Genomic DNA, 25,642 nt, shown 5'->3' on the forward strand with positions numbered 1-25,642 from the left:
TTGATCCTTCTTTTCTGTAAACCTGAAAGTACTCTTAAAAAAATAGTCTATTAATTTACAAAGAAAAAGCTACTCTTCAGCAAAGGCATCATTAATTGGGTAAAGAGGGAAATGGGAGCCGAAGTTTGGTGTTCCCGCAGCAAAGAGCTCACACCCCAAATGCAGAGAGAGCGTCGACCCGTCCCCGCACGAGGGCTGAGCGGGAGGCTAGCATCCGGAGCGCGCGAGACTCAGCACCTGGCGGGTGATGTCCGTGACGTCAGCTGCAGCGGAGCTTCACACGCGGGGCCGGATGGGCGGAGGCCTGAGGCGCAGAAGCGCCCCCGCCCAGCCCGGCGACCATAGAGAGGACGGGCCTCCGGATGCCTAGACGGGCGCCGGAAGTAGCCTGGCGACGGGGCGGAGCGCCCTGAGCCGCGCGCCGCCTGCGCTCGGGGTTAGCTGCCGCGGTGGCCCCGGCCGCCCTCCGGTTGCTCGCACGCGCGCCGGCTGCAGCACCCCGGCCCTGGGGCGCAGCCGGCGGAGGGAGGGCGGGAGCGCGGGCCGCTGAGGCGGTGTCCCGGCTCCCCCGCACGTGAGCGCGAGGGCGGGTGACGCGCCTCCGTGGCGCTTTGTCCCTCGTTTCGTATTTCGACAGTGAGACACACCAGAGCGGGGTTCTTCCGTGTCACCCCGCGGGGACTGCGCGCACCGACAGGTGCCCAGTGCTCTGCTCCCCGGGCGAACCCTGCAGCCACTTCGGGGGGCTTTCGTGTCTCGCCCCTGACGAGTGACAGGAGTCTCCTAAAGGTCCCAGAGCTTTTCCGGGGACACTGCGGACACTCCGCGCCCCGCTCCGCCGTGGGCGTACGAGAGTGGGACGACAGCCCTTCCCTCGCGCGGGGCCTGGGGCGGCCCGACACCCGTCCCGTGGGGCCCGGCAGCCCAGGAGCCAACGGGCGCCCTGGCGCGTGGCTCACGTGCTCTGCTCTCCGTTCTACGTTTGCGCCGTGTCTTTCTGAGACGGTGGCCTTCTTCCCGCACGGTAGCAGTTCTGACACTGCGGTTTATGTCGCTTTTTGGTTTTTGTGTATCAGCAGTCAGGCCCGCGTTCTCAGTGACTCACATCTCCGTGCCGGGCATGTTAGCAGGTGGTTCGTCCACTGCTCGGGAGTGTTCCCACCCTGCTGGCGAGTCGGCCCGTCGTGCAGCTCCTGACTGCCCTGGTTACCTTGCGGTGTTAAGAGCGGGTGCTCCTCCCACAGGACTAGCCCGATCCTGAGTTTCTTCCTGACTCCTGGGATGTAAGACCAGTGACTCCGGTCCTGAGCGATTGTCGTGCAAGATGTCCACCGAGCTGAGAGAGGGCGCAGCCTCGAGTCCTGTGCTCCACGCTGCGGAGGAACAGGAGGGGCTGAGTGCAGTGAAGGTGCACGACGAGGAGGGCCATTCTTGGGAGCAGAAGCCTAGGCGGCTAGGCAAGGTGCACCTTCATCAGGAGCTTTTCCATCAACGCTTCAGACACTTCTGTTACCAGGAGGTCCCAGGACCAGAGAGGCCCCGAGCCGGCTCCGGGAGCTCCGCCGTCAGTGGCTGCGGCCGGAGACGCACAGCAAGGAGCAGATCGTGGAGCTGCTGGTGCTGGAGCAGTTCCTGACCATCCTGCCCGAGGAGCTGCAGGCCCGGGTGCGAGGATGTCGTCCGGGGAGCGGGGAGGAGGCGGTGACTGGGCTGGAGGACCTGGAGACAGAACTCGGAGGTAAAAGACAACAGGTGGAAAAAGGTTAATCCATTGTTCATTTATTAGCGCACCAAGGGTCTACCAGCAAAGAGTGGGCATGTGTAAGCAAGGGGATTTTTTTTAAAGATTATATTTATTTGTGAGAGAGAGCACAAGACGGGGGAGGGTCAGAGGGAGAAGCCGACTCCCCCTGAGCGAGCAGCCCGATGTGGGGCTCAATCCCAGGACCCCGGGATCATGACCTTAACCGACTGAGCCACCCAGGCACCCTCTTTTTGTTTTTCTTTAAAGCTATGCTACTTATTTATTTTGTGAATCGATTAAGACACTGGTTTCTTTATTCTGTTCCCTGTATCCATAGAAATTTTTTTAAATCAAATTTTGAGGTTTTAGCTATTGCCTGATATCTCTGATCCTTTTATAAACCCAGCTCTACTTGTACATCCTTAGGTTCAAGCCAGTGCACGCTAGGGACAAGAAGTGCTATGGAAGGGAGCAGGACTCGTAAGCCTTGCAGAGTGGCTGCTGACTCTCCAGCCAAAGTGCAATCCTTGGGAGTACAGTCCTGTGCAAGAGAATGGTAAGCCTTAAAATGTGAATCTTCTGATTTTTTTTTTTTTGAAGGCACTGCATATATAGCATCTGCTAGGAAGGAGTATTTCTGGTGAGAAAAATGATGTCTGGGGATTGAATAAATTTAACACCAAAAGGTTGTTTAGAAGTGAGCATATCCAGAGCAGATTTAATTTTTTTTTAAGATTCATTTATTTATTTTAGGGGCTCCTGGGTGGCTCAGTTGGTTGAGTGTCTGCCTTGGGCTCAGGTCATGATCCCAGGGTCCTGGGTTCGAACCCCACACCGGGCTCCCTGCTCTGTGGAGAGCCTGCTTTTCCCTCTCCCTCTGTGTGCCACTCCCCCAGCTTGTGTTCTCTCTCTCCCTCTTTCTCTCTGTCAAATAAATAAATAAAATTTAAAAAAAAAAGTTTATTTATTTTAGAGCAGGGGAGGGGGAAGGCGCGAAGGGAGAGGGAGAGAGAATCTCAAGCAGACTCTGCACTGAGCACAGAACCCCACTCGGGGCTCCATGTCTCGACCCTGAGGTATAAACCTGAACTGAAACCAAGAGTCAGAGGCTTAACCAACTGAGCCACCCAGGCACCCCAGAGCTGATTTAATTTTGAATTGGGATATGTGGTTGGTTTTTTATTGGTTTTTACTGGTTATGATAGTGGTCTTCAATTCTAACTGTGAATCCAAAATCACCAAGGAGCTGTTTAAAAATATAGATGCCCAGGGTGCCTGGGTGGCTCAGTTGGTTAAGCGACTGCCTTCGGCTCAGGTCATGATCCTGGAGTCTCGGGATCGAGTCCGCATCTGGCTCCCTGCTCTGTGGGGAGTCTGCTTCTCCCTCTGACCCTCTTCCCTCTCGTGCTCTCTATCTCTCATTCTCTCTCTCTCAAATAAATAAATAAAATCTTTAAAATATAGATATAGATGCCCAGGGGCACCTGGGTGGCTCAGTCAATTAAGCATCTGACTTTTGCTGAAGTCATGACCCAGAGTCCTGGGATTGAGCCTCATGTTGGTCTCCCTGCCCAGTGGGGAGCCTGCTTCTCCCTCTCCCTCTGCTACTCCCCCTGCTTGTGATCTGTCAAATAAAAAAATAAAATCTTAAAATATATATATATATATTCTCATTATTCTCATTCGCTCCTCCTGTGTATTTATATATATATAGATAGATAGATAGATGCCCAGATCTACCACAGATTTACTATAATGGGTCCTAGTATTATATTTTTTAATTAGTTATTAAAAGTGCTATTATAGAACAATAGTAGTGGTTTATATGTTTAAAATTGTAGTAGGTAGAGAAGGACATGAAATGAAAATAAAAGTTCCATTCCCATGAGTTAACCACTGTTAACATTCTCTAATATATATTCTAAAATCATTCCATGTGTTTTTCAAGCCCCTGTCCCTCTTTTAGGTCAAGTAGTATTATACTGTATTGACTCTTCTTATTTTCTATATTCTTGATGCCCTGGCATTTGGGGCCTTGATCCTGGTGAGACTGCCCCTCCCAGGGCTAGCGGTTTCCTAGAGACAGCAGAGAACCCCTCCTGCAAGCACCCCTTTCATATACAAACCAAACAATCCAGAGCCCACTCCCTAGCCATCTCCTTTATCAAACGCTCACACGCCAAGCCCCTATTTCCCCTGCTGTAAATCACCCCAGGGCCAGGTATTGGACCATTAGAGAACATCCCTACAGCCCAGAGCCGGCCAAAATTATTCAAACTATCCAATCCTAAGCCATCTCAGCATACCTACCCTACCTTGCCTATTCCTTCTTGGGAAAACTCCGATAAAGGCTCTAGACCATCTTCCCTCCCCATTCTCCCCTTCTGCCTCCTGACCGACCTTTGCGCTTTCCTGCATAGCCTGCATGACATGTCACAGCTGTTGCTAGCGATCTGTGAAACTAAAAAGCTTTCTTCAGGATAGTGTTTTCCATGCCTCCCTGATTAACACAAATGTGGGTACATCTTAACACACATACGCATCACTTTGTATTTTGCTTCTTTTTTATTAACCTAATGCGAGTATTCAGGACGTTATTCATTCATGCATCAGACATTCATTGAGCATTAACTGTGTGCCCAGCAATACGGCAAGCGCTGCCGCCACAGCGGTGCACAAGATGATCCTCTCTGCCGTCCTGCCTTTCCGCTGTAGTTAAATCTGTGGATGCCATGGTCTTAGTTCCTTCACTCAGTTGCAGTAAATGTGTGTGGCCTGGATACAGCCTGAAGAAACAATACTGCTCTTATCCATAGAACTACTTTATTCTTTAATACGTCTTTAGTTTTGTGTTGCATGCATACGTTATAATTAACTTACTAGTCTTCTCCTGATGTACATTTAAGCTGTTTCAAGTATTTTTGTTATTATGAATGATGCTTCAGTGGGTGTCTTTATGTAAAAATCGCTGGCACTTGTCTGAAAATACTGGGAGAAAAAAAGTTCCTATAAATGCAGTCGCAGATTGACAGCCGCTGAATGAAGAGTAGGAGATGCATTACACAGACTGCGAAGCTGCCATGGTTACTGCTGAAGAAAGTGGAAGGGAGGACATAGGGTGGTGGAGAAAGATAAATGAGGATTTGGACTTTTTACTTTCATACCTTTTGTACTGTTGACATTTTTACCAGAAGTATCTCTTCCTTTGTAAACAAAGAGCACAGGCTTTGGATTCCCACAGACCTGTGTTCTAGGCCAGACCTGACCGCTTACCTGCCATGTGATCATAGGCCACTTATGTAAGTTTTCAGTTTCAGTTTCTATATCTATTACCTAGCTCATGGTGTTGTCCTGTCACCAAAGGCTGGCTGATCAGCTGTTTATTTCCATGTACCAAACCACCCCCAAAACCTAGTGGCTGAAGGGAACATCCCTTATATTCTGTCCTGCAGCTCTGAGGGTGACTACAAGAAGCAGGGTGATGTCTCTGCTGCTTGTGGTGCCGGTGGGAGCTGTAGTTAGCCAGGGGCTTCCTGGACCAGGATGCCCAAAATACTTTACTCCCTTGGCTCATACCTGAGCAGGAGACGGCCAGAAAATTGCACTTAGTGAGACTCTGGGGCGGCTAAGCCTCAGGTTCTCATTCGCTCCTCCTGTAGTCTCTCTAGCCGACTGTCCACCCTTCTCACACGGTCGCTCAGGGATCGCAGAGATGCAAATGCACCTGTGTAAAAAGTCTGTCTTTGAGCTGACACAGCTTTTCTTCCACCACATTCTGTTGAATGAAGTAGGTCACAGGCCAGCCTAGATCCTGCATAGGAAGACTACACGGGGGGTGAAAACTGGAAGGTATATAAACATTGCGGGACCTTTTGAAGATTCTTGGGAAATTTTCATTTCCTACCATTTTGAGTTTTTAGATCCCAGTGAGGGCTCAAAAGGCTTTTACTTATTTATTTTTATTCTCTATGACTCATAGGTGCAGTGAGTGTCAAAAACCATTAGGATGATGGTTCCTGATTATTTACCCTAATCTTCCATTAAACCCCTTATATGGGCATGTGGCATTTAAGTAATTGACTTGCTCTTCCAGCAGGAGATGAAACCAGGACTGTGACTGGTGAATTAGCTCCAAAGCAGATTTCTGCAGAAAGGAATTCATTGAGTGTTTTCCAGGATGCAAGGTATGGAGAAACTTTTCAATATGAAGGTAAATCAGAACAGCAAAAGGTCAACCCCACGGGAGTAAAATGACACAAATGTAAGGAGTGTGGAAAGGCCTTTGCTCAGAGCTCAGGGCTTGTTCATCACTGGAGAATCCACACTGGAGAGAAACCTTATCACTGTAATCAATGTGGGAAAGCAGTCAGTTATAAATCAGCCCTTCTTTCACACCAGGAAATTCATAATAAAATAAAGTGCTATCAATGTAACGAATGTGGGAAAGCCTTCAGTCTAAACACAGGCCTGGTTCTTCATCAGAGAATTCATACTGGGAAGAGACCCTATGGGTGTAAAGAGTGCGGTAAATCCTTTAGTCAAAGCTCCCACCTTATTGGACATCTGAGGATCCACATTAGAGAGAAACCCTTCACATGTGATGAGTGTGGGAGGGCCTTCAGTCAGAGGTCAGGACTCATGGAACATCAGAGAAGCCACACTGGGGAGAAACCCTACACACGTAAGGAATGTGGGAAAGCTTTCCGAGGGAGCACCAGCCTTACTCAGCGTCTGAGGATCCATGATGGGGAGAAGCCCCATCAGTGTGAGGAGTGTGGACGAGCCTTCATTCAGAGTTCAAGCCTTCGTCATCAGAGAATCCACAGAGGGCAGAAGTCTGTGTGTGTATCCTAATTGTAAGAAAGCCTTTAATCATAAATCAGGACTTACTGAACACTTCAGAAAGCTATGATGAATATAGACCCTATCACTGTGTAGTAAATTCAAGAAATCAGGAATGTGGTATATCCATTTCATTATTATTCTAGGCAGTCAAATTGGAATGGATTGTAATGTCATACATCAGACTGAAAGAAGCTGGTAACATCATGGGACCAGACTGCTCACATACTGCTGGTGTCTGCTCTGAATGTTTCTCTTTCTCTTGGTCTTCCAGTGTCCTTTGCGGTCCGTCTGTACTTCTTCTTGAGGTCACTATCATCACACCCTAAATATCTTGATGATACAGTGGCTTCCATGTTTTGGACAGAGGACCACTGAGACTGTTAGTATGCATGCTTGCAAAGGAGAACTTAGAAGGATGAGTGGGGAATGTGATGTTGTTTTTAAAGTCTTGTAAATGAGGGGTAAGCTAGGGAGTTAGTTGTGGGTTTTTTTAAGTTTTTATTTAAGTAATCTCTACACCGAACGTGGGGCTCAAACTGATGATCCAAAGATCAAGAGTCGCCTTTTCTTCTGACTGAGCCAGCCATGTGCCCCAGGAATTAGGTTTTGAAATGACTATTGGGTGGCTCAGTCAGTTGATCATTCGACTCTTGATTTCAACTCAGGTCATGATCTCGGGATCATAGGATTGAGCCCCACTTGGGCTCTATGCCCACCGCAGAGTCTGCTTGTCCCTCTCCCTCTGCCCCTCCCTCTGTGCATGCTCTCTCTTTCTCTAAAATAAATAAATAAAATCTTTAAAAAGAAATAAAAAATAAAATGACTATAGCTTGCCCTTTTGTCTCTCCTTCCCCCTGTTGGTGAGGGGGTAGTCCACCTCAGTATTCTGAGGATGGCCAAACACAGGACACCTGACGCTGGACAGATGGGCTTGACAGTAGCTTATCAATCACACAGCCCAGGGCCATTTGGGAGCCCAGTGAACAAACAGGGGCTTTGGGATTCAGGCTTTTGTAGAGACAAGAGGATGAGGTGACCCCTGGTTTTCTTGGGAGGATGTCATTGTTTGAATAATTTTCTGTGCAGGCAAGGAGGTGAAACCTCTTAGGTTGAGGATGAGCTGGGGTACAGCTAGTCTAGTTGATGTGGAATAGTCAGGTGGGGAGCACTTCCTGCTGGGTGGGAGGCATATCTAGCAAGAGCAGGAGAACCCATGGTTATGCCTCTGGGTCCCCTCAAGGCTCAAAGATACCAAAGCAGCACATGAAATTTTAGTCCTTGCTGTGCACTTTGTCAGCTTCGGGGAAAGGCACAGTTTTTGGCAAAGAGTTATGATGTATATTTGTATCCTTAACTCTGTACTTTATTCATATGTCCTCTTTTTGTACTTTTAAATCTCAGTGATACACATTTCTTCTCTGGGGGAAAACAATCCCAGAATTTCCTTTGGCCATCCAGTACTCCCGCTGAACTTGACCACATACTGGTAGTGGGATTGAAGAGACATCAGGTACCACAGTCTGTAAGGCTTCTCCTGCATCCTTGTGATTTTCTTATGCTAAAAACCAGTAGATGTTTCAAGCTCAGCTCCCGCACGGTCCACTCTAATTATCTGGATGCTTCTGTCCTCATTATGCATTAGTTTATCTTTTCAACCTTGGAATAAACAGTCTGAGAAGCATTGGTGTTGTCTTCTACCTTGAATGAAATATACTTCTCACTATTAAGACGAGAAATTAAAAAGTTTATAAATTAGAAAATATATAAAAATTGGGTATTTCACTATATTCTTATTTTTATGGGGATGGTATGAATAAATACCAACCAAGAAAACTCTGGAGGTGCTAATTGTTCATACCTACTGCCATCAGAGTACTTCTATTGTTTCGCCCTGTTTCAAGACTTAGGTAGGAAATACTTGGGAGGTTGAAGTTTCCAGGCCAGAAGGAAGTCAATAAATATGACAAAAATAAGACATAAGTGGATACAACGTTAAATCTCCCTGAAGTTAGACACCTTGAAATTTAAAATATAGGCTTTCACAGAAGACCTGTATATTTGAGGAATTTTCAACCAACTGGAGGAATTCTCCCATGAAATGTGCTGATGCACTGAGCTTTTTGGCAGTAGGAATTATGCCAGAGATGAAAACTGGCAGCCAAAGGTTCAGATACATTTGGCAGACACTTGTGTAGCTCATTGGTTGTTTTTAAGAATTGAATTTGTTGCCAACTTAAAAAATTTAGAGATTTTATGTAAAAATTGGGATTTCCATTTTATTTTGACAAATTAAGATCTGGCATTATTGGGCCAGACCTCATTGGCATCACCCTCCAGCTCATTATGTTACTGAGCCGTGGAGATGTGAATTTGCTTCTCTGGAGAATGACTTCAGAAGGCGTTTATGTTTAATAGCAGAGAAAATAGAAACAAGGTGAAGTCAACTTTTACCTTTAAAAAGATTTATTTATTTGAGAGAGCCAGTGTACACGGTGGGGAGGGGCAGAGGGAGAGAATCTTTACGCAGATTCCCCGCTGAGTGTGGATCCCATTGTGGGCTCAGTCTCACCACCATGAGATCATGACCTGAGCAAAACCAAGACTTAGAGGCTCAACAGACTGAGCCACCTAGGTGCCCCATCTTTGGCCTTTTTGATAGGTTGCTTGCAAAACAATGGGAAACCATAAATTGAGGAAGTTTTAAAAGTAGGATTATTTCTTGATGTAGCTTAAGTGAAAATAATAAGTACATACTGTAAATGTCAATAATTTGACCTTTGCAGCCAAACATTTTCAAAAAGTAGAGAGAACAGCTCTCTGCCTGGTGATTTGACTAGTACAGATTTCTGGAGATGTTACATGTGCAAAGAATGGTCATTGCAGGGGCGCCTGGGCGGCTCAGTCGATGGGCGTCTGCCTTCGGCTCGGGTCATGGTCCCAGGGTCCCGGGATCGAGCCCCGCATTGGGCTCCCTGCTCAGCCGGGAGCCTGCTTCTCCCTCTCCCGCTCCCCCTGCTTGTGTTCCCTCTCTCGCTGTCTCTCTCTGTCAAATAAATAAAGTCTTAAAAAAGAAAAGAATGGTCATTGCAGGGCGCCTGGGTGGCTCAGTTGGTTAAGCGACTGCCTTTGGCTCAGGTCATGATCCTGGAGTCCCGGGATCGAGTCCCACATCGGGCCCCCTGCTCAGCAGGGAGTCTGCTTCTCCCTCTGACCCTCTTCCCTCTCGTGCTCTCTATCTCTCATTCTCTCTCTCTCAAATAAATAAAATCTTTAAAAAAAAAAAAGAATGGTCATTGCATACATATATGTCATGCATTTTAAGGGTATATACAAAAAGTAAAATATGGATTCACACGATGTATTATAATCTAATTGGAAAGATAAATGAGCAAAAATCAAGGAACAATTCTGCCAGGAAGAACTGGTACGGTATATAAAGAAAATGGGTATGGGCATTAGTAGGACTTTAAGGATGAATTTTATCAGTAAAGGTACTCCAGAAAAATAGAATATGATTATTTATTTATTTATTTATTTATTTATTTAGGAATTGGCTCAGGCCATTGCGGGGGTTGCTAAGTCTGAAACCTGCTAAGCAGGTTGGCAGGCTGAGAACTCAGGCAGGATTTCCACGTTATAGTTTTGGGGCAAAAGTCCTTCTTGGGGTTAGATCTGTTTTTTTCTCTTAAGGCCTTCAGCTGATTGGGTGAGGCCCACCCACCGGTGAGGCCCACCCAGCAGTGCGCCCAGTTCACCAATCCCAGCTGTTAGTTCCATCTAACCATGTCCGTTCGCGGCGGCGTCCACCGTTGCCCACGCCCCGGGCGACACCGCCAAGCCAAGTCGGAGCTTGAAGCCGCCCCGGCGGACGCACAGGTAGAGGCCACGAACGCTGTCTACGCCATGCGCCTGAGCGGCGCTGTCCGCTGGCGTCCCACGAAATGCGTTCCGAGGGCTGTGGCGCGCAGCAGGATCTACCAAAGCGTGTTTCTCCCGGATGTTCGCGTCGAAGTGATGTGGTCCTTGCTTCCGTGCGCGTCGCGGAGAAACGCGGGGGAAGGGGCCGGGCAGAGCCGGGGAGTAATCCACCTGGGTCCGGGGGCCACAGGCCGGGCGCCAGCCTGCCCTCAAGGAGAGACCGGGTGCGCGCGGGGCAGGTGGCGGGGCAGGGCGGGCGGCCGGGCGAGCGGCTCCGAGAACCCGAGGCAGGCGTGGGGACCGCGACGGCGTGGGCCGAGAGCGCAGATCCTAGACAAACCCAAACCTCCAGGTTCTTACACAAAAGGAGCCTCTCGGGGACCCGGTTCCTCGGCGATCGACGGCGTCTAGCTGCGTGCTCGCGTCCGCTCGGCCTGCGGCGCTCAGGCTCTGCTCTCCCGCTCCGGCGAAGACCCAGGGCTCCGCAGTGCATCGCCGACAGAGGACGGGCGCTGGAGTCGGGGCGAGGGATGTGGGGCGGCCCTCTGCTCCGCCTGCCCAGCCCCGGCTGCCGGGAGCGCCTCACCCCGCGGACCAGAGCCCCGAGTTCTTGTAGGCGCGGGAGAGGGGCGCGCTGCGTTTCTCCGGCTCCTGGCCGCCCGCAAAGACTTGATTCCGTAGCCTTGGCAACGATTTGTCCCTAAACTGTGCAGCTTGGTTTATCGCTGCCATCATATAAAGTTAACGGGCTTAGCTAAGTTCTTCGCTGCCCGGATTATTCTGTTTACAGTACGTTCTGATGTCCCAGAGCCTTCACCCCGAATCTACCGTGAGTCAAGTGAGTTTTCTCTTGAGCCTTCGCAGCCTGTAACCCTGACTCCTGTCGTCCACACTCCCTAGGAACAGGAAGATTTGCACATAGTGAAACTGGAAGAGAAGTACATGCTTGGGAGCAGTCTAGACTGGGAACGTGCATCTTCTTTGAAAACTCTCTCGCTAGCATTTCGGGCGCTTCTGCTACCAGGAGGCCCTTGGACACCACGAATTTCTAAGCGTTGCCATCAGTGGATGAAGCCAGACGTGCATACAAAGGAGCAAATCCTGGAACGGCTGGTGATGGACCATCGTCCCCATGCAGGGCGAGCCAGAGGGCTGTAGAGGGGAAGGCATGGGGAAAGGGAGGGGGCTACGTGGGGAGAAGCAGGTGTCCAGGCGGTTACTCATATGTGGACGTGACCTTGAACAGACTTGCTGGACTCCATGGCTATTTTCGAATGCAGCTAGGCCTTATCTTCTGGGAAGGTCTAGTCCTTCACGCCTCAAGGCCAGTGGTCTGCAAATCCCAAGGGAAGTCGGTTATTTCTGCTACAGACTCAGGTCAGCAAGAAGGAGCGCATAAGCTTGACGCAAGTTAACCCCTAAGACGGGTTGGAGTGTGCTTACACCCTGAAGAGTACATCAGCTGAGGACAAGATCTACTCACTGAACTCGAGCTTTTGTTGTCATTTGTTTTTACTATATTACAGACCACACAAGGATAACCTGTTTTTATTAGATGGGCTCAACAATCAAATCATTTTCCCTCTTCCATCCAGGATGTTCCTGGAAGGCAAGCATTCTTGTCTCAAATGCTGGATTCTACTTATTTTCTAATATTTCAGACAACGGACGGAAATAGAAGTGTGCGTCAATGAAAATGACTTCCTATTTTCAACGGCATAGTGTGCTCTTCCAACCTGTTGTGTGTGTTCCGGGAGGCGCCGGAAGTGACGTAGGGGGCGTGGCCTCCAGGAGCCGCCGGCCGCTTCCGGGGGTCGGGCTCCGGCCCGGCGCGCTGCGGCGGGCGAGGCGACCGGGAGGCAGGACGTGTCCCTCGCGCTGCGGTGCCGGGTTCGGCCTCGGAGCCCAGCGGCGGGGGCTCCGACGAGCTGGGAGGCGAGGGGGCCCCGGCGTGAAGGCCCCGCGGAGGCCCGGCCTCAGGGCCGCCTACGCAGGACCCCGCCCGGCTGCCGGGCGCCTCCGGGGACCGAGCCCGGGCCGCGGGCGCCGTGGGAGCCGGAGTGCGACTTCGCCCTCCGTTCCGCCAAGTTCGCATGAGAAAAGGGCACGGTTTTTCTGACGGGATTCCTCACTGCTTCTCTCCCGGCAGTGGCGGCGGAAGTACTCGAGTCCGGAAAACCCGGCGCCCACAGATAAGCTTGGAAGTTTTGCTCTGGGCTGGGACCTCTTTGGTGTAATTACTGCCGGATTTGCAGGCTTCTCGCGCGCCCCTGGTTTCCTCGTTGCACCTGCCCCCACCTGCCAAAACGTAGCGCCGTCTGACCTCGCGCATGCTGTTCATACTTGTGTCTGCTGATCGCCCCAAGTGCAGCCGACCTCCAGGATGGCAGGGGGCTTTGCTTTGGGCACGAATGTGTTTCAAGAACGTAGAACACTTTCTGCACAAGGGAGGCCTCTATTAATAAATACTTGTGGATTTAATGAATGAATAAAATTAGTTACTCCGGTTACAGGTCCTCCTTTGTGGGTTCTTCACAGCTTTGCCATTTATCTCCTTAAATTCTGTTCGCTAGAATGCCCTCAGAAGTCTCCAGTTTGCACTCCAGCAGAAGCCAGGCAGGATGGCTGTGGACACAAGAAAGTCTGCTGGCCAGTTGTTCGAAGCCGGATGGGTCGGCAGGGGCCTGAGATGGTGACGGTGGAGTTGGAGGAGGACCACCCAGGGATCAGGCTCTCAGCTTTCCGGAGGACCAGCCCCCCTGCTTGGGAGATTTTCAGGCAACAGTTCAAACACTTCTGCTACCAGGGTTCCCTTGGACCCCGTCTGGCCCTGAGCCGGCTCCGGGAGCTCTGCTGTCAGTGGCTGCGGCCCAACACCCACAGCAAGGAGCAGATCGTGGAGCTGCTGGTGCTGGAGCAGTTCCTGACCATCCTGCCCGAGGAGCTGCAGGCCTGGGTGCGGGAGCAGCACCCCGAGAGCGGGGAGCAGACAGTGACCATGCTGGAGGATCTGGAAGGAAAGAGAAATGTACAAGTAGGAAGACACTGGTCTGATATGGTTGTGGAAAGCTTGGAACAAAGCTTTCTCAGTTGTGGAACTCAGAGAACAATGGGAAAACCCAGCATTCAGCAGGGAACTGAGCTTCTCGCTAAGCCAGCCCAGTAAAGAGGGAAAGTGGGGAACAGCAGATTCTGGGATGGTGAGCAAGGATACTGAAGGCATTCTGTATTTCAGATAGAATGAGGAGCATCATGCTCCTTACTTTACAGGTCACTCAGCTCACAGCAACAAAGAAGTAGGTGAAATATTCCCAATTTGCACACATGGAAAACTAAGTTCAGAGAGGTTGGGTAACTTGGCCAAGACCACACGGCCAACAGTGAAATGACAGAAACAAGACCTGATCAAATTTTGCTTTCTGGCCGCTTCTCAGTGCCCCAGAAGGTAAATAAGGCCCTGGTTTCTCACATTTTTTTCCTAGTCTCTTGGAGAATATTTCTTGTGGACTCCTCCAGAGGTTCAATCTCCGTTAAATTCTTGATATCCTTAAAGCTTAATGATTTGCTTGTCTCTAGGTGTAAGCCCATGCTCTGGAACAGGAAATCCTTTTGTAGACAGTGACCCTTCAGACACTAGATGAAGGATCTTCATACACATGGGTTCAGCCCCCAGTGATCCAGTTCAAGGGCAAAGGACCTGAGCCCCAACCATCAGAGGAAGGAGGTGAGGCATGAATTTCTCTAGGGAATTTGGACTGAAATGACCTCTTGAGTTGAAATTTTTTTGGCGTGTGACACTAATTCCTTTTGACAAGGGTTATTGAAGAACATGACAAAGGTGACATTTAGGGTAATAATGATTAAAAGGTAATAAGTCCTTTCAGAGCAGCCTCAGTAGTATGGTCGGTTTTAAATATCTGTATTTGAAATTTCTACATATGGTCTAGTAGCAAATGTTATCTCAAGTATTTTGATGCTTACATCCTTCAGTAGATACAGATAGGATATTAACACTGTAAAACTGTACTGACTTTTCTGAAAGTTACCCTTTATTATTACCAGAGAAGTATATATGCATTGTACAAAGTTAGAAAGTACATAAAAGCAACATAAGAAAATAAAGCACGATGTTCTGTCACTCAGATTATAATTGATGGTTTTTTATTCTATATCTGTATCTTTTCATGTGCATAGGTATTTATGTGCATATATGTGTACACATGTGCATACACACTACCTTTTACCAAAAGAAGATCATACTCTGTGCTATTTTATAACCAGATATTTTGTTAATGATCTTTCCTCTGTCAGTACATTTTCATGTTATCTAAATTCAATCCAAATTCAAATAGTCTCATTTTTTCTTAAATGTATTTTTTAAAGATTTTATTTGTTTATTTGAGAGCACCATGGGCGGGGGTGGAGATGGAGAGCACCAGTCGGGAGAGGGGGCAGATGGAGAAGCAGACTCCCTGCTGAGCGTGGAGTGGGTCAGGGATCCCAGGACCCTGAGATCATGACCTGAGCCGAAGGTCACTGACTGAGCCACCCAGGCGCCCCTCCAAAACGTATTTAAAGCTGATTTGTCCAACTCAGGTTAGAACCCAGGGGAGCATGATGTATCTGGTCATTATGCCTCTTAATTCTTTTCTACTTTAGAACAGTTCCCCTATCCTTTTTTCCCATAGCCCAGACTTTCAGATGAGCGGAGGCCAGTTTCCCACCCTCTGGAGTTTTCTGATTGCTTCCTCATTGTATCACTTACTGTGCTGCCCACGTACCTTGTATTTCCTATAAACTGGAAATTAGATCTCAAGGCTTAAAGGATTCGAGTTAAACATTTTTGCTAGAATTAATACTAGATAAGAGGAGACGTTAATACCCGGGTGGCCCACTATTAAAGCTCTGGCTTGGCAGGACAGTGTGATCCCTTCATCGTTTTCCCTTGTAGCTAACGATGTGGTGTCACTTTGGCACTATGTGAATGGTTTCCCGTCAACAAATGAGAAATGTTTGATAATCCTTGTATGGGTCAACCACTTTATTAAGGGTTACAGGATGATTTTATAATTCTTTACTCCTTCTATTTTATTAACTGGCATTCTTCATACTGAAGCTTTCCTTCATCACATCTATTTGGTCACTTCCTTCTAAGCGGTCATGCATGATTGATGCTTTGTTTTTCCCCCTTTATTTACCAATGTTCAAATTCAAAAACTGGGTTATTAGTCATCTTAAATGGCGACTTGAGATTTTAGGACGTTTTCTGTGTTGGTATCATTATGAACTTAGGAATTTATTTTTTTAAAGCTTTATTTGAGAGAGAGAGCATGGGAGGGGAGGAGAGAGGGGAAGCCGACTCCCTGAGGAGCGGGGAGCCTGACATGGGGCTCGATCCAGGGCCCTGGGATCATGACCTGAGCCGAAGGCAGCCGCTTCACCGACTGAGCCACCCGGGCACCTCTGGACGTAGGAATTTTTACTGAGTCGGTGTGTTTCAGCCCCCTCATTAAAAACCCATGCCTTATTCCACACATCTTCGGCTTGTGTGGATGTCTTCAGTCTTGCTCCTATCTCTGTTTTGCCATGGCTCTATTAATTTTGACTGCTTGCTTTTGCTTTTTGAACAAAATAACTTGTTTTAGGCTCACCTTGTACCTTCCCTATACCCAGATCTGGTATCACCCATTTCTGAACGAGCCTTGGTTCTTGTTAATAGAGAATGCTATTGGAGAATAAAGTCTGGGTGTTAGGGGTGTTCTTTATCACATAGGTAACCCTGCTTCTAGGACATTTCATGGGCAGAGCTAGATAGACATTTTTTCCTAACAAACATGAATTTGTATTGATGTATTCATTCTGCTTTACCATTACGTTCCATCAACTGTTCTGTATTGCATTTGGTTTCTTCATTTTTTTAAAATTCCATTCTTGTGTTCTCCTTTGGTTTGTTTATTCACTCAGTCACTTATTTACTTATGGTTTTAACAGTTTGTATAAAGGGGATCCCAGGAAGCACAAAGAGAGCAGGGACTGACACACTAAAGGGAGAAAAGCCAATAAAGTGCATAAATGAGCAGGCTCTCTTGGTTTTGTTTTTTTGTGGTATTTTTTGTTTTGTTTTAAGTAGGCTCCACGCCCAGTATGGAGCCCAATGCTGGGCTTGAACTCATGACCCTGAGATCAAAACCTGAGCTGAGATCGAGAGTCAGACACTTAACCAACTGAGTCACCCAGGCGCCCCATTTTCCTAACTTTTGAGCTGGGTTGATTTATGTATTTTCATTCTCCTGTTTACTAATATAAGTATTTGATGCTATGAATATTTCATTGAACACTGGTTTAGATGTATTCCAAATGTTCTGAAATGTGTTTTCATTATTATTTTCCAGAAAATCTGAAAGTTTGCCTTTGAACTAGCAATTGTTGGAGTTTAAAATTTACAGATGAAAGAGCTTGTTTTCTGATTTTGTTTTTAATTTATTGTGATCAGAGAGTGTTTGTGTTATTATTCCTATCTTATAGAATTTATTGTGGTTTTCTTATGACCCAATAGGTAGCTTTCATTAATGTTCACTGCACATCTGAAAAGTTGTTTTATTTTCAGGGTCAGACCTTGACATACATATGTATCTATAAGACTGAATTTATTGATTTCATTTTGTAAATCTTTTTTTATCTATATTTTTCTGGTCCATTTGGTGTTTTTCAGACATAGAAAGGACAGTTAAAGTCTCTTCTTTGTTTTGTCTGTTTCTTTTTATAAAATCACCTATAGTTTCTGCTTCAGGAAAGTTGTCACTGTGTTGTTTTCTGCATAATTATTCATATTTGTTACATCTGCATTGCACATTGTGTTCTTTATTTTAGCATTTTTAAGTAGTCTTCTTTGTCTCATTTCATGCTTTTGGCTTGAATCCCCCCTTTCTCTGAAATTGAAATCTTGATGCCTTCTTTCCTTTTATTTGCATTTGCTTAACACAGCCTTATCCATCCTTGATTCATAACTTTTCTCAGTCAGTATGTTGTATACATGTCTCCTGTATGTATAATAGAGCGGCGTTTTGGTCTCTGATCAAATCTGATGGTTTTTTAATGAGTTAAGCCATTTGCATTTATTGATATGGCTATTAGGACAAGTACATTTGATGTTAACATAATTTTCTTATGTTTTTTGATGTACGTGTCATCTATACACATATAAATATATAAATACAAGTACAAACATGCATACGTGCATAGCTGCGTATACGTACACACATATATGATTTTCAATGTACGGTTTGTTTTCCCTCTTTTTTTAAAGATTTTATTTATTTAGAGAGTGGGGGGAGGGACAGAGGGAGAGAGAGAATCTCAAGCAGACTCCCTGCTGAGCGTGGAGCCCAACCAGGGACTGATCCCAAAACCCTGAGCCAAAGTGAAGAGTTGGATGCCTAACTGACTGAGCCACCCGGGCACCATACTTTTTTTCTATTTTTTTTTAAGATTTTAATTTTGGGACAATTGAGTGGCTCTCAGTTAAGCGTCTGCCTTCGGCTCAGGTCATGATCCCAGGGCCCTGGGATCGAGCCCCGCATCGGGCTCCCTGCTCGGCAGAGTCCACGTCTCTCTCTTTCCCTCTGTCCCTATCCCCACTTATGCTCTCTCTCTCTGTCACTTGCTCACTTTCTCAAATAAAATCTTTACAAATAAATAAAGATTTTAATTTTAAGCAATCTCTACATCCAACATGGGGTTCAAACTCACAACCCTGAGGTCAAGTGTTGCATGTTCTTCCAACTGAGCCAGCCAGGCATCTCTCTCCTTTCTTTTTAAGTGTAGTAGTTCCTATACTAAGGAAGCTTTATAGTTCATATCACTGGTATATTAGTTCTCAACTGCTGCTTAACAAATTACCACAAAGTTAGTGGCTTCAAACTACACATATGCTTTATCTCACAGTTTCTGTAGGTGGAGAGTCTGGGGTGGCTCAGCCAGGCTCTGTGCTTCTGGGTCTTTTACAAGGTTGCAGTCAAGGTCCCAGGGCTGATGTCTCATCTGAGTTGTGATTAGGGAAGGATCCACTTCCAGCCTCACATAGCTGTTGGCAGGACTCACTTCTCCGTCAGACAGAGGGTCTCAGTCCCTTGCTGGCTGCTAGCCAGAGGCCCCCCTTAGTTCCTTGCCCCATGGGCTTCTCCATATGGTGGCTTTCTTCATCGAAGTCGGCAAGCCAGCGAGGACGAGTGTCAATAGAGAGTCCACTAGCAAGTTGGAAGGTACAGTCTTATGTAATCACAGAAGTGACAGCCTGTCAACTTTGCCACACTCTGCTGGTAACTCAGCCATGCTTTTTTCTTTCTCACTTCCACACTGTATTACTACCGTTCCTCCCACCTTGACTAACCTCTTTCTCTGAACCTCTAACACTAAGAGAGGAAACAATATCATCTGTTAACATCAACCTAAAATAAAGATTAACCTTTCCAGCTGTCTGTCTCTTAAATTATTTTTGAGTTATCTTTGCTCCTCAAGTTGTGTGGTCTGCGTTCAGGTGGTGGTGTGAGGACTGACAACATGACATTAGGCATGAAGCGGGAACTTTGTGAAGAAGCAGAACCATGTGGGAAGGGGTCTGATGAACATGACGGAACTCTGTCTCAGCATGCCGAACGCACAGGAGACAGCCTAATGGAAGTTTGGAAACGCAGGATGGGGGTGCCACAGGTAAGAAAATAAATACATGTGAAGAATGTAGGAAAACCTTCACCTGGATAAGAGGCCTTCACATGCATAGGAGGATCCACACTGGGGAGAAACCATACTCGTACGGAATGTGGAAGGGCCTTCATCAGACATGCAGACCTTACCCAGCACCAGGGGCTTCGAAGCATGGAAAGGCTTATCACTGTAAAGAGTGTGGCAAAGGTTTCAGTCAGAAAGCAGGCCTCTTCCAACATCTCAAAATCCACACTAGAGAAAAGCCATATCGGTAGAGTATATGTGGCTGGTGTTCCCGTCAGAGATCAGTTCTTACAAAGCATCAAAGTCTCCACGCTAGAGAGAGACCTTTTGAATGTGCGGACTGTGGTAAAGCCTTCTGCCACAGTTCAGACCTCACTGAACATCAGCGATTCCACAGCAGAGAGAAACCTTACAAATGTAATGAGTGTGGGAAAACCTTCAGGCAATGTTCACACATTATTGAGCATCAGCAAATTCACAGTGAAGAAAAACCCTATAAATGGTAAGTGTGTGGAAAAGCCTTCACTCAGTATGCAGGACTTAACCAACACCAGAGAATCCATACTGGAGAGAAACCTTTTGAATGTCCTGTATGTGGATGAGGCTTTAGCCTCATTATGAGCTCAGAACTCATAATCCATCACAGAATCCACTCGGGGGAAAAACCCTACGAGTGTGCCGAGTGTGGAAAAGCCTTTAGCATGAGCTCAACCCTGATCATACATCAAACAAGTCACACTGGAGAGAAGTCCTATAATTGTGGTGAGTGTGGTGAAGGCTTCAGTCAGTGCTCATAAACAGGTTGAGAGGGAAGCACGGGAACCCCCCCCAACCCCTCGAACCAAGAAAATGTAAGTGTGACGAGTGTGGAAAGACCTTTACTCGGTCAACTGGCCTGCAGAACCATAAAAGAGTCCACACTGGGGATAAAACCTACCAGTGTTCTGAGTGTGGGAAGGCCTTCACAAGGGGAGAGCATCTTCTCAAACACCAGGGGATTCACAACAAGGTGAAGCCCTGTCAGTGTAGAGTGAGGCAAAGCCTTCTGTCAGAAGACAGGTCTGAGTCACCATCTCAGAATCCACACAGGAGAGAAACCTTTTGAGTGTTCCACATGTGGGCGGGCCTTCAGTTGGAAGTCAGACCTCAATAGACATAAGAGAGTCCACTCTGAGGAAAAACTCTATCAATGTGAAGAGTGTGGGAAGGCCTACAGGCAGAGAGCAATGCTGTTCCAACATCTGAGGGGCCACACTGCTAAGCCCCAACAGCAGAGTGAGCAGAGTGAGCAGAGTGGAGCCTGCGTGGGAACTCGGCCCTGATCAAGGGCCAGAGAGTCCACAGCAACTGGACACCTTGCCCCGGTCTTAGGCAACAACTCCAGCAAGAATCCAGGACTTTTTTTTTTTTAACTGAAATAAAATGTTTCTTGGACTTCATTATTTAAAGAAAATCAGAGATGCCACATCAAAGAGTTCTTATAAAGGTCATAAATGCTAGAAAAGTTGAGAGTTTAGAAAAATGTCAACAAGAAATTTACCTGTGATTACTTTTACTAAATGCAATGAAGTATTAGTTAATATGATGAAAAAATACACAAAGCAGCTATAAAAAATATTTTTCTACTGAATTCATGAGTTTTTATGTTGTTTTTTCAAACCATTTTGATTTTTTTTTTTAAGATTTTGTTTATTTGAGAGAGAGAGACAGAGATAGCAACAGAGATAGAAGAGAGCATGAGCGGGGAAGAAAGGGGGAGCCCGACGCGGGGCTCGATCCCAGGACCTGAGATCGTGACCTGAGCCACCCAGGTGTCCAAAACCATTTTGATTTCTAACTAGCATTAGCCATTCCCAGCATTGAAATTACTACTCTGGGGGCGCCTGGGTGCATCAGTCAGTTAAGCGTCTGCCTTTGGCTCAGGTCATGATCCGAGGGTCCTGGGATCAAGCCCCACGTCGGGCTCCCTGCTCAGCGGGGATCCTGCTTCTCCCTCTCCCTCTGCCTGCCTCTCTGCCTACTTGTGCTCTCTCTCTGTCAAATAAATAAAATCTTAAAAAAAAAACCTACTCTGAGTACCAGTCGAGGACACTAGAAAATCCAAGTTTGGGATGTGTGAGGTGAGTTGTCTGTTTCTCTCCCTACCTAACCAAGCCTTTGACCAGAAGTGAGTGGTCTGCAGACCCTTCCTGATCCCCACCAGAATTAGCATTTCCTGGTGAATAAAGGATGTGTTAAAGTCCTGATACGGAGAGCAGAAGGGCATTGGCCTCCAGAAGCTCAAAGTCTCATGGGGCCTTTATGGCGAAAGCCCAGGGCATACTTTTCTCCTTGTGAAAGTGCTCCTTGAGCTCACAACTGAGAAGGACAAAAGGGAAGCGGGAAAACCGAACCTTCCAGTCCAGCATTTTCACCCTCCTACAAATTATATTTACACAACGGAAGCCTCTTTCAGCTTCAGCACTACCCATGTTGTGAGGGATATGATATGAAGCCCAGGATATTTTTCAAACACTGGAAGAGTATTTTCTCATTTTTTTGTGTGCTACCCACAACGTAACACTATAGATGTGACACGTTTTGAAGTGTAATGTGCATAATTAACATTTTCTTCAACACCTTCTGAAATCTAGACAGCCAGCAAAGGAATAATCCCTGCTTCTTTTCTTTGATGTTTGCATGATGTATCTTTTACCACCCTTTTACTTTCAGTTTATTTATATCATTAAATTTGAGGTGAGCTCCTTAAAAACAGCATATGCTTGGGTGATGTTTTTAAATTCAAACCCCCAATCTTTGTCTTTTATTTGGAGGATGGAAATGATTTCCATTTAATGTAATTCTTGGTATTTTAAGGCTTAAGTTTGCTATTTTTTTCCCTTATTCCCTGTATTGCATTTCTGTGGTTTCTCTTCCTTGCCTTCCTGTGGGTTACTTGAATATGTTTTCAGAAGTCTGGATTTGTTGATAATGTTTTTGGATGTATCTCTCTATATAGCATCATTGTCCTTGGTAAAAGCTGTTACTTTGAACTGGCTTTCAACCCACATATATTCTACACATTTCTCTCCAAGAAATACATCAGCTTTTGTTAAGCTTAATTTGAGAATAACCCTAGACAATAATACAAACATTCTAAACAGATATGGGGGATTAAACAGAATTGTCTTCTTACCAAAGTCTGTGTTAGTTTTTTGTTACCTGTTAAGTCCTATGTCTAATGAGACCCAGCAGGGGGAGCCCTCCAGAACATTTTGAGCTAAGAATGGCGGGAAGCCGGACTCTTGTTTTATTCTCAGTATATCTCAGCACTTTAAACGGTACCTGACAAGTATTAGTTGCTCCGTAAATATTGAAGGAAGGGGAGGAGGTTCCTGGGCCCTGTGCAGCTCTGAGTTAATTACCAGTGGCTGAGGCCAGAGATGCACAAGGAGCTGATCCTGCAGCTGCTGGTGTTAAGTGGTTCTTGACCATGGCCTAAGGAGCTATCTGCCTAAATTCAAAAACATAATCCAGGCGAAATGATAGCTTTGCTGTGGAGAAATCTGGCAAACAACACCTTAACCAGGTAATCAAACAACAACTAGAAACAGGATGAACTGATACATGACTTCTGATATGATTGCTTCACTGAGGACACATCATGACTTCTGTGGTATTTCTGGCGAAAATGTGTAACCCGAATCTAATCATAAGGAAACATTTGAGGGCGCCTGAGTGGCTCAGTCGTTAAGCGTCTGCTTTCGGCTCAAGTCGTGATCCCGGGGTCCTGGGATGGAGCCCTGGATCGGGCTCCCTGCTCAGTGGGAAGCCTGCTTCTCCCTCTCCCACTCCCCCTGCTTGTGTTTCCTCTCTCGCTGTGTCTCTCTCTGTCAAATAAATAAATAAAATCTTAAAAAATAAGGAAACATTAGACAAACCCAAATTTGGGGTAGAGTGTTGGCCTGTGTTCTTCAAAAGTATCTACATTATAAAAGAGAAGCATTGAGGAATTGTTTTAGATTAAAGGAAATTAAAGAAATATAATAACTAAAGTCAATGTATAAGCTAAGGTTGGATCCTAGATTGGAATAAAATTTATGTAAAGAATATCATTGGGACAGTTGGTTTAAAGTAAACACTGACTATACGTTCAATAACAGCATTGCATCTGTTCAGTTTCCTGAGTCAATCATCGTTTTGTGGTCACAAGACAGAAGGTCTCTTCTCTCAGAAGGTACTTGCTGAAGTGTTTAGGGGTGAAGGTTCTTTGTACTGCAGCAAGTTTTTGTTTTTGTTTTGTTTTGTTTTTAGATTGCATTAATTTGAGAGAGAGACAGCAGGAGCTAGGGAGAGAGGGAGAGGGAGAAGCAGACTCCCCACTGAGCAGGGAGCCGGTTGAGGGGCTTGGTCCCAGGACCCTGGGATCATGACCTGACCAAAGGCAGACGCTTAACCAACAGCGACCCAGGTGCCCCTGCAACACATTTTCAAGGGGTTTAGTGGATTAGCAGGTAATAGCAGTAAAGTATATATGAAGGAGAAAACAAGTGGCAAGCATTAATAATAGGTGAATCTAGGGAAAAGGAATATAGTGCTCATTCCATTGTTCCTACAATTTTTTCTAAGTAAAGGTCAAAATAAAAACAATACTTACACCAAAACAAACCCAAAGAGTGAATATGAGGTATTGATTTTGATTGGAGAATTGTAGAGGGTAAGTGAGGTATATGCTGTACATATCTCAGTATAGTGAAGGTTGGGCTGTTCTGAGACAGTATCAGTCTTCTTTATATTCTACACTGAATTGATAGCTACACCGTAACACGTAAAATTGTTCACATTTAAGGAATTCTCTCACTGGATCTCTTCCCACCAGCGGTCAATTTGTGCTGAAGTATTTTATTGTAGCATCTCCATTTTCTACTGGATGATTATCAAGCTTCTTTCCAAACTCAGGTCTCCTCTAAGATGAACTCATACGCCACTTACTTCTTAGATACTGAAATTCTTCTAGCGACAGCTCACCTTGCTGGACATAAGCTCTAAAATAATGCAGTTTTAGAACTGGAAGAGATCCAGAACAAAATGCACTCATTCTTTTCTCAAGCCTTTGTTAAGTGCCAACACTGTGCCAACCATATAAAGGAATATGATAAAAAAAAAAAAGTTTAGGGGCGCTTGAGTGGCTCAGTCGGTTAAGCGTCTGCCTTCGGCTCTGGTCCTGATCCCGCGGTCCTGGGATCGAGCCCCGCCTGGGGCTCTCTGGCTACCTCTGTCGCTATCTCTTTTTCTCTCAGGTAAACAAAGTTTTTAAAAAACAAAATAATACTGAAAAAGGTTGAAATGAAAAGGTCGAAAAACAAAGTGAGCAAATGTTGAAAAGTGGCGCCAGGAGACTCGCTTGATGCAGGGCTGTCATATGTGCAGGGGAAAAAGGCAAGTGCAGTCAAGTGAAGTATGCCCCGACCAGACATGTGGTGTGTAAATATTTTCTCCCATTCAGCGGGTTGCGGGCCCTGCCTCCCCAGCGCCGAAACCCGCCCGGCAGTCCCGGGTTTTCGTGCCGAGGCGGCGGGACCTGGGCCCGGGGAGACGCTCGCCAGCAGGTGGGAAAGGTTCGGGCTCCGGGCAGCGACGTCCGCAGGCCGGCCGGGGAGGGCCTTCGGAAGCCCCCGGGAGTCCGGGTGGGGCCCTGCGCGCCCCGCGGACCCAGATCCTGGGGTTTGGCAGGTGGGGTCCTACGGTGGCGTCTGCCACTCCGACGCGAATGCATCTTTCGATCCGTTGTCTGAATGTTAGCGTCCCACGCTGGGCGCGGAGGTCAGGAGCTGGGCTGCGGACACCCGGCGCCCCCCCCTGCAGAGGTGACCCTGGGGTCCCCGGGGTCAGGGCGGGAGGGGGACGCCGTGGGGGCTTGCCCCCGTCACCACCCAGCTGTGGGGGCTTCAGAAGACAGGCCCCAGGAATTACGGAAGCCTGCGGAGCGGCCCCCGCCTCCCCCGCCAACGTCTGGGAGCCGGTCAGGCGCAGTGGCCTCGACACCAGCTTGTGCTCCCCGACCTTCTGCGCTTTCCCGGGAATAAGGTGCAAGCTGAGGCTCGCAGCCGGGGGCCCCTTGCTGGTCTCGGGGCAGAGGCGTGGGGCCCGCAGCCGGGTGAGCACCGCCCAGGCACTTGCGCACCTGGGGCGCCCCGCGGGCTTGTCCAATTTACTGGTTTCATCCACACGCCTTTAGGTTGTCCGTAAGGAATTTCGACAAAAAGGGTGTCAAAACCCCTCCCTCCGCTTTTCTTGTCAGCAAAGTTATATATCTCTGTTTATCTACTTATACTTTCCATGACCATTTTATTAATTCCGCTTGTGCTGGGACCATAACATCTGGCATATTCATGCAATGAAGCAAAGTCAAACATATTATAACTTTTT

General features: G+C 46.9%; 1 protein-coding gene and 1 pseudogene across 2 annotated transcripts; both read left to right on the forward strand.

Annotated features, from left to right (window-relative positions):
- Positions 1-382: 382 nt before the first annotated feature.
- Positions 383-20,556, forward strand: LOC113926861 (annotated as a pseudogene).
- Positions 12,297-14,649, forward strand: LOC113926863 (zinc finger and SCAN domain-containing protein 23-like). Of its 2 annotated transcripts, none has more exons than XM_027602231.2 (2): positions 12,297-12,699; positions 13,067-14,649. In XM_027602231.2, exon 2 carries the CDS (start codon positions 13,176-13,178, stop codon positions 13,671-13,673), a length of 498 nt encoding a protein of 165 aa, XP_027458032.1. In that variant the 5' UTR covers positions 12,297-12,699; positions 13,067-13,175; the 3' UTR covers positions 13,674-14,649. The 2 variants fall into 2 exon arrangements, with proteins under 2 accessions (XP_027458032.1, XP_027458033.1); XM_027602232.2 differs by having other exon boundaries at positions 13,081-14,649.
- Positions 20,557-25,642: the final 5,086 nt, after the last annotated feature.

Source organism: Zalophus californianus, chromosome 7 (assembly GCF_009762305.2).
Source record: "Zalophus californianus isolate mZalCal1 chromosome 7, mZalCal1.pri.v2, whole genome shotgun sequence".
Classification (NCBI taxonomy): domain Eukaryota; kingdom Metazoa; phylum Chordata; class Mammalia; order Carnivora; family Otariidae; genus Zalophus; species Zalophus californianus.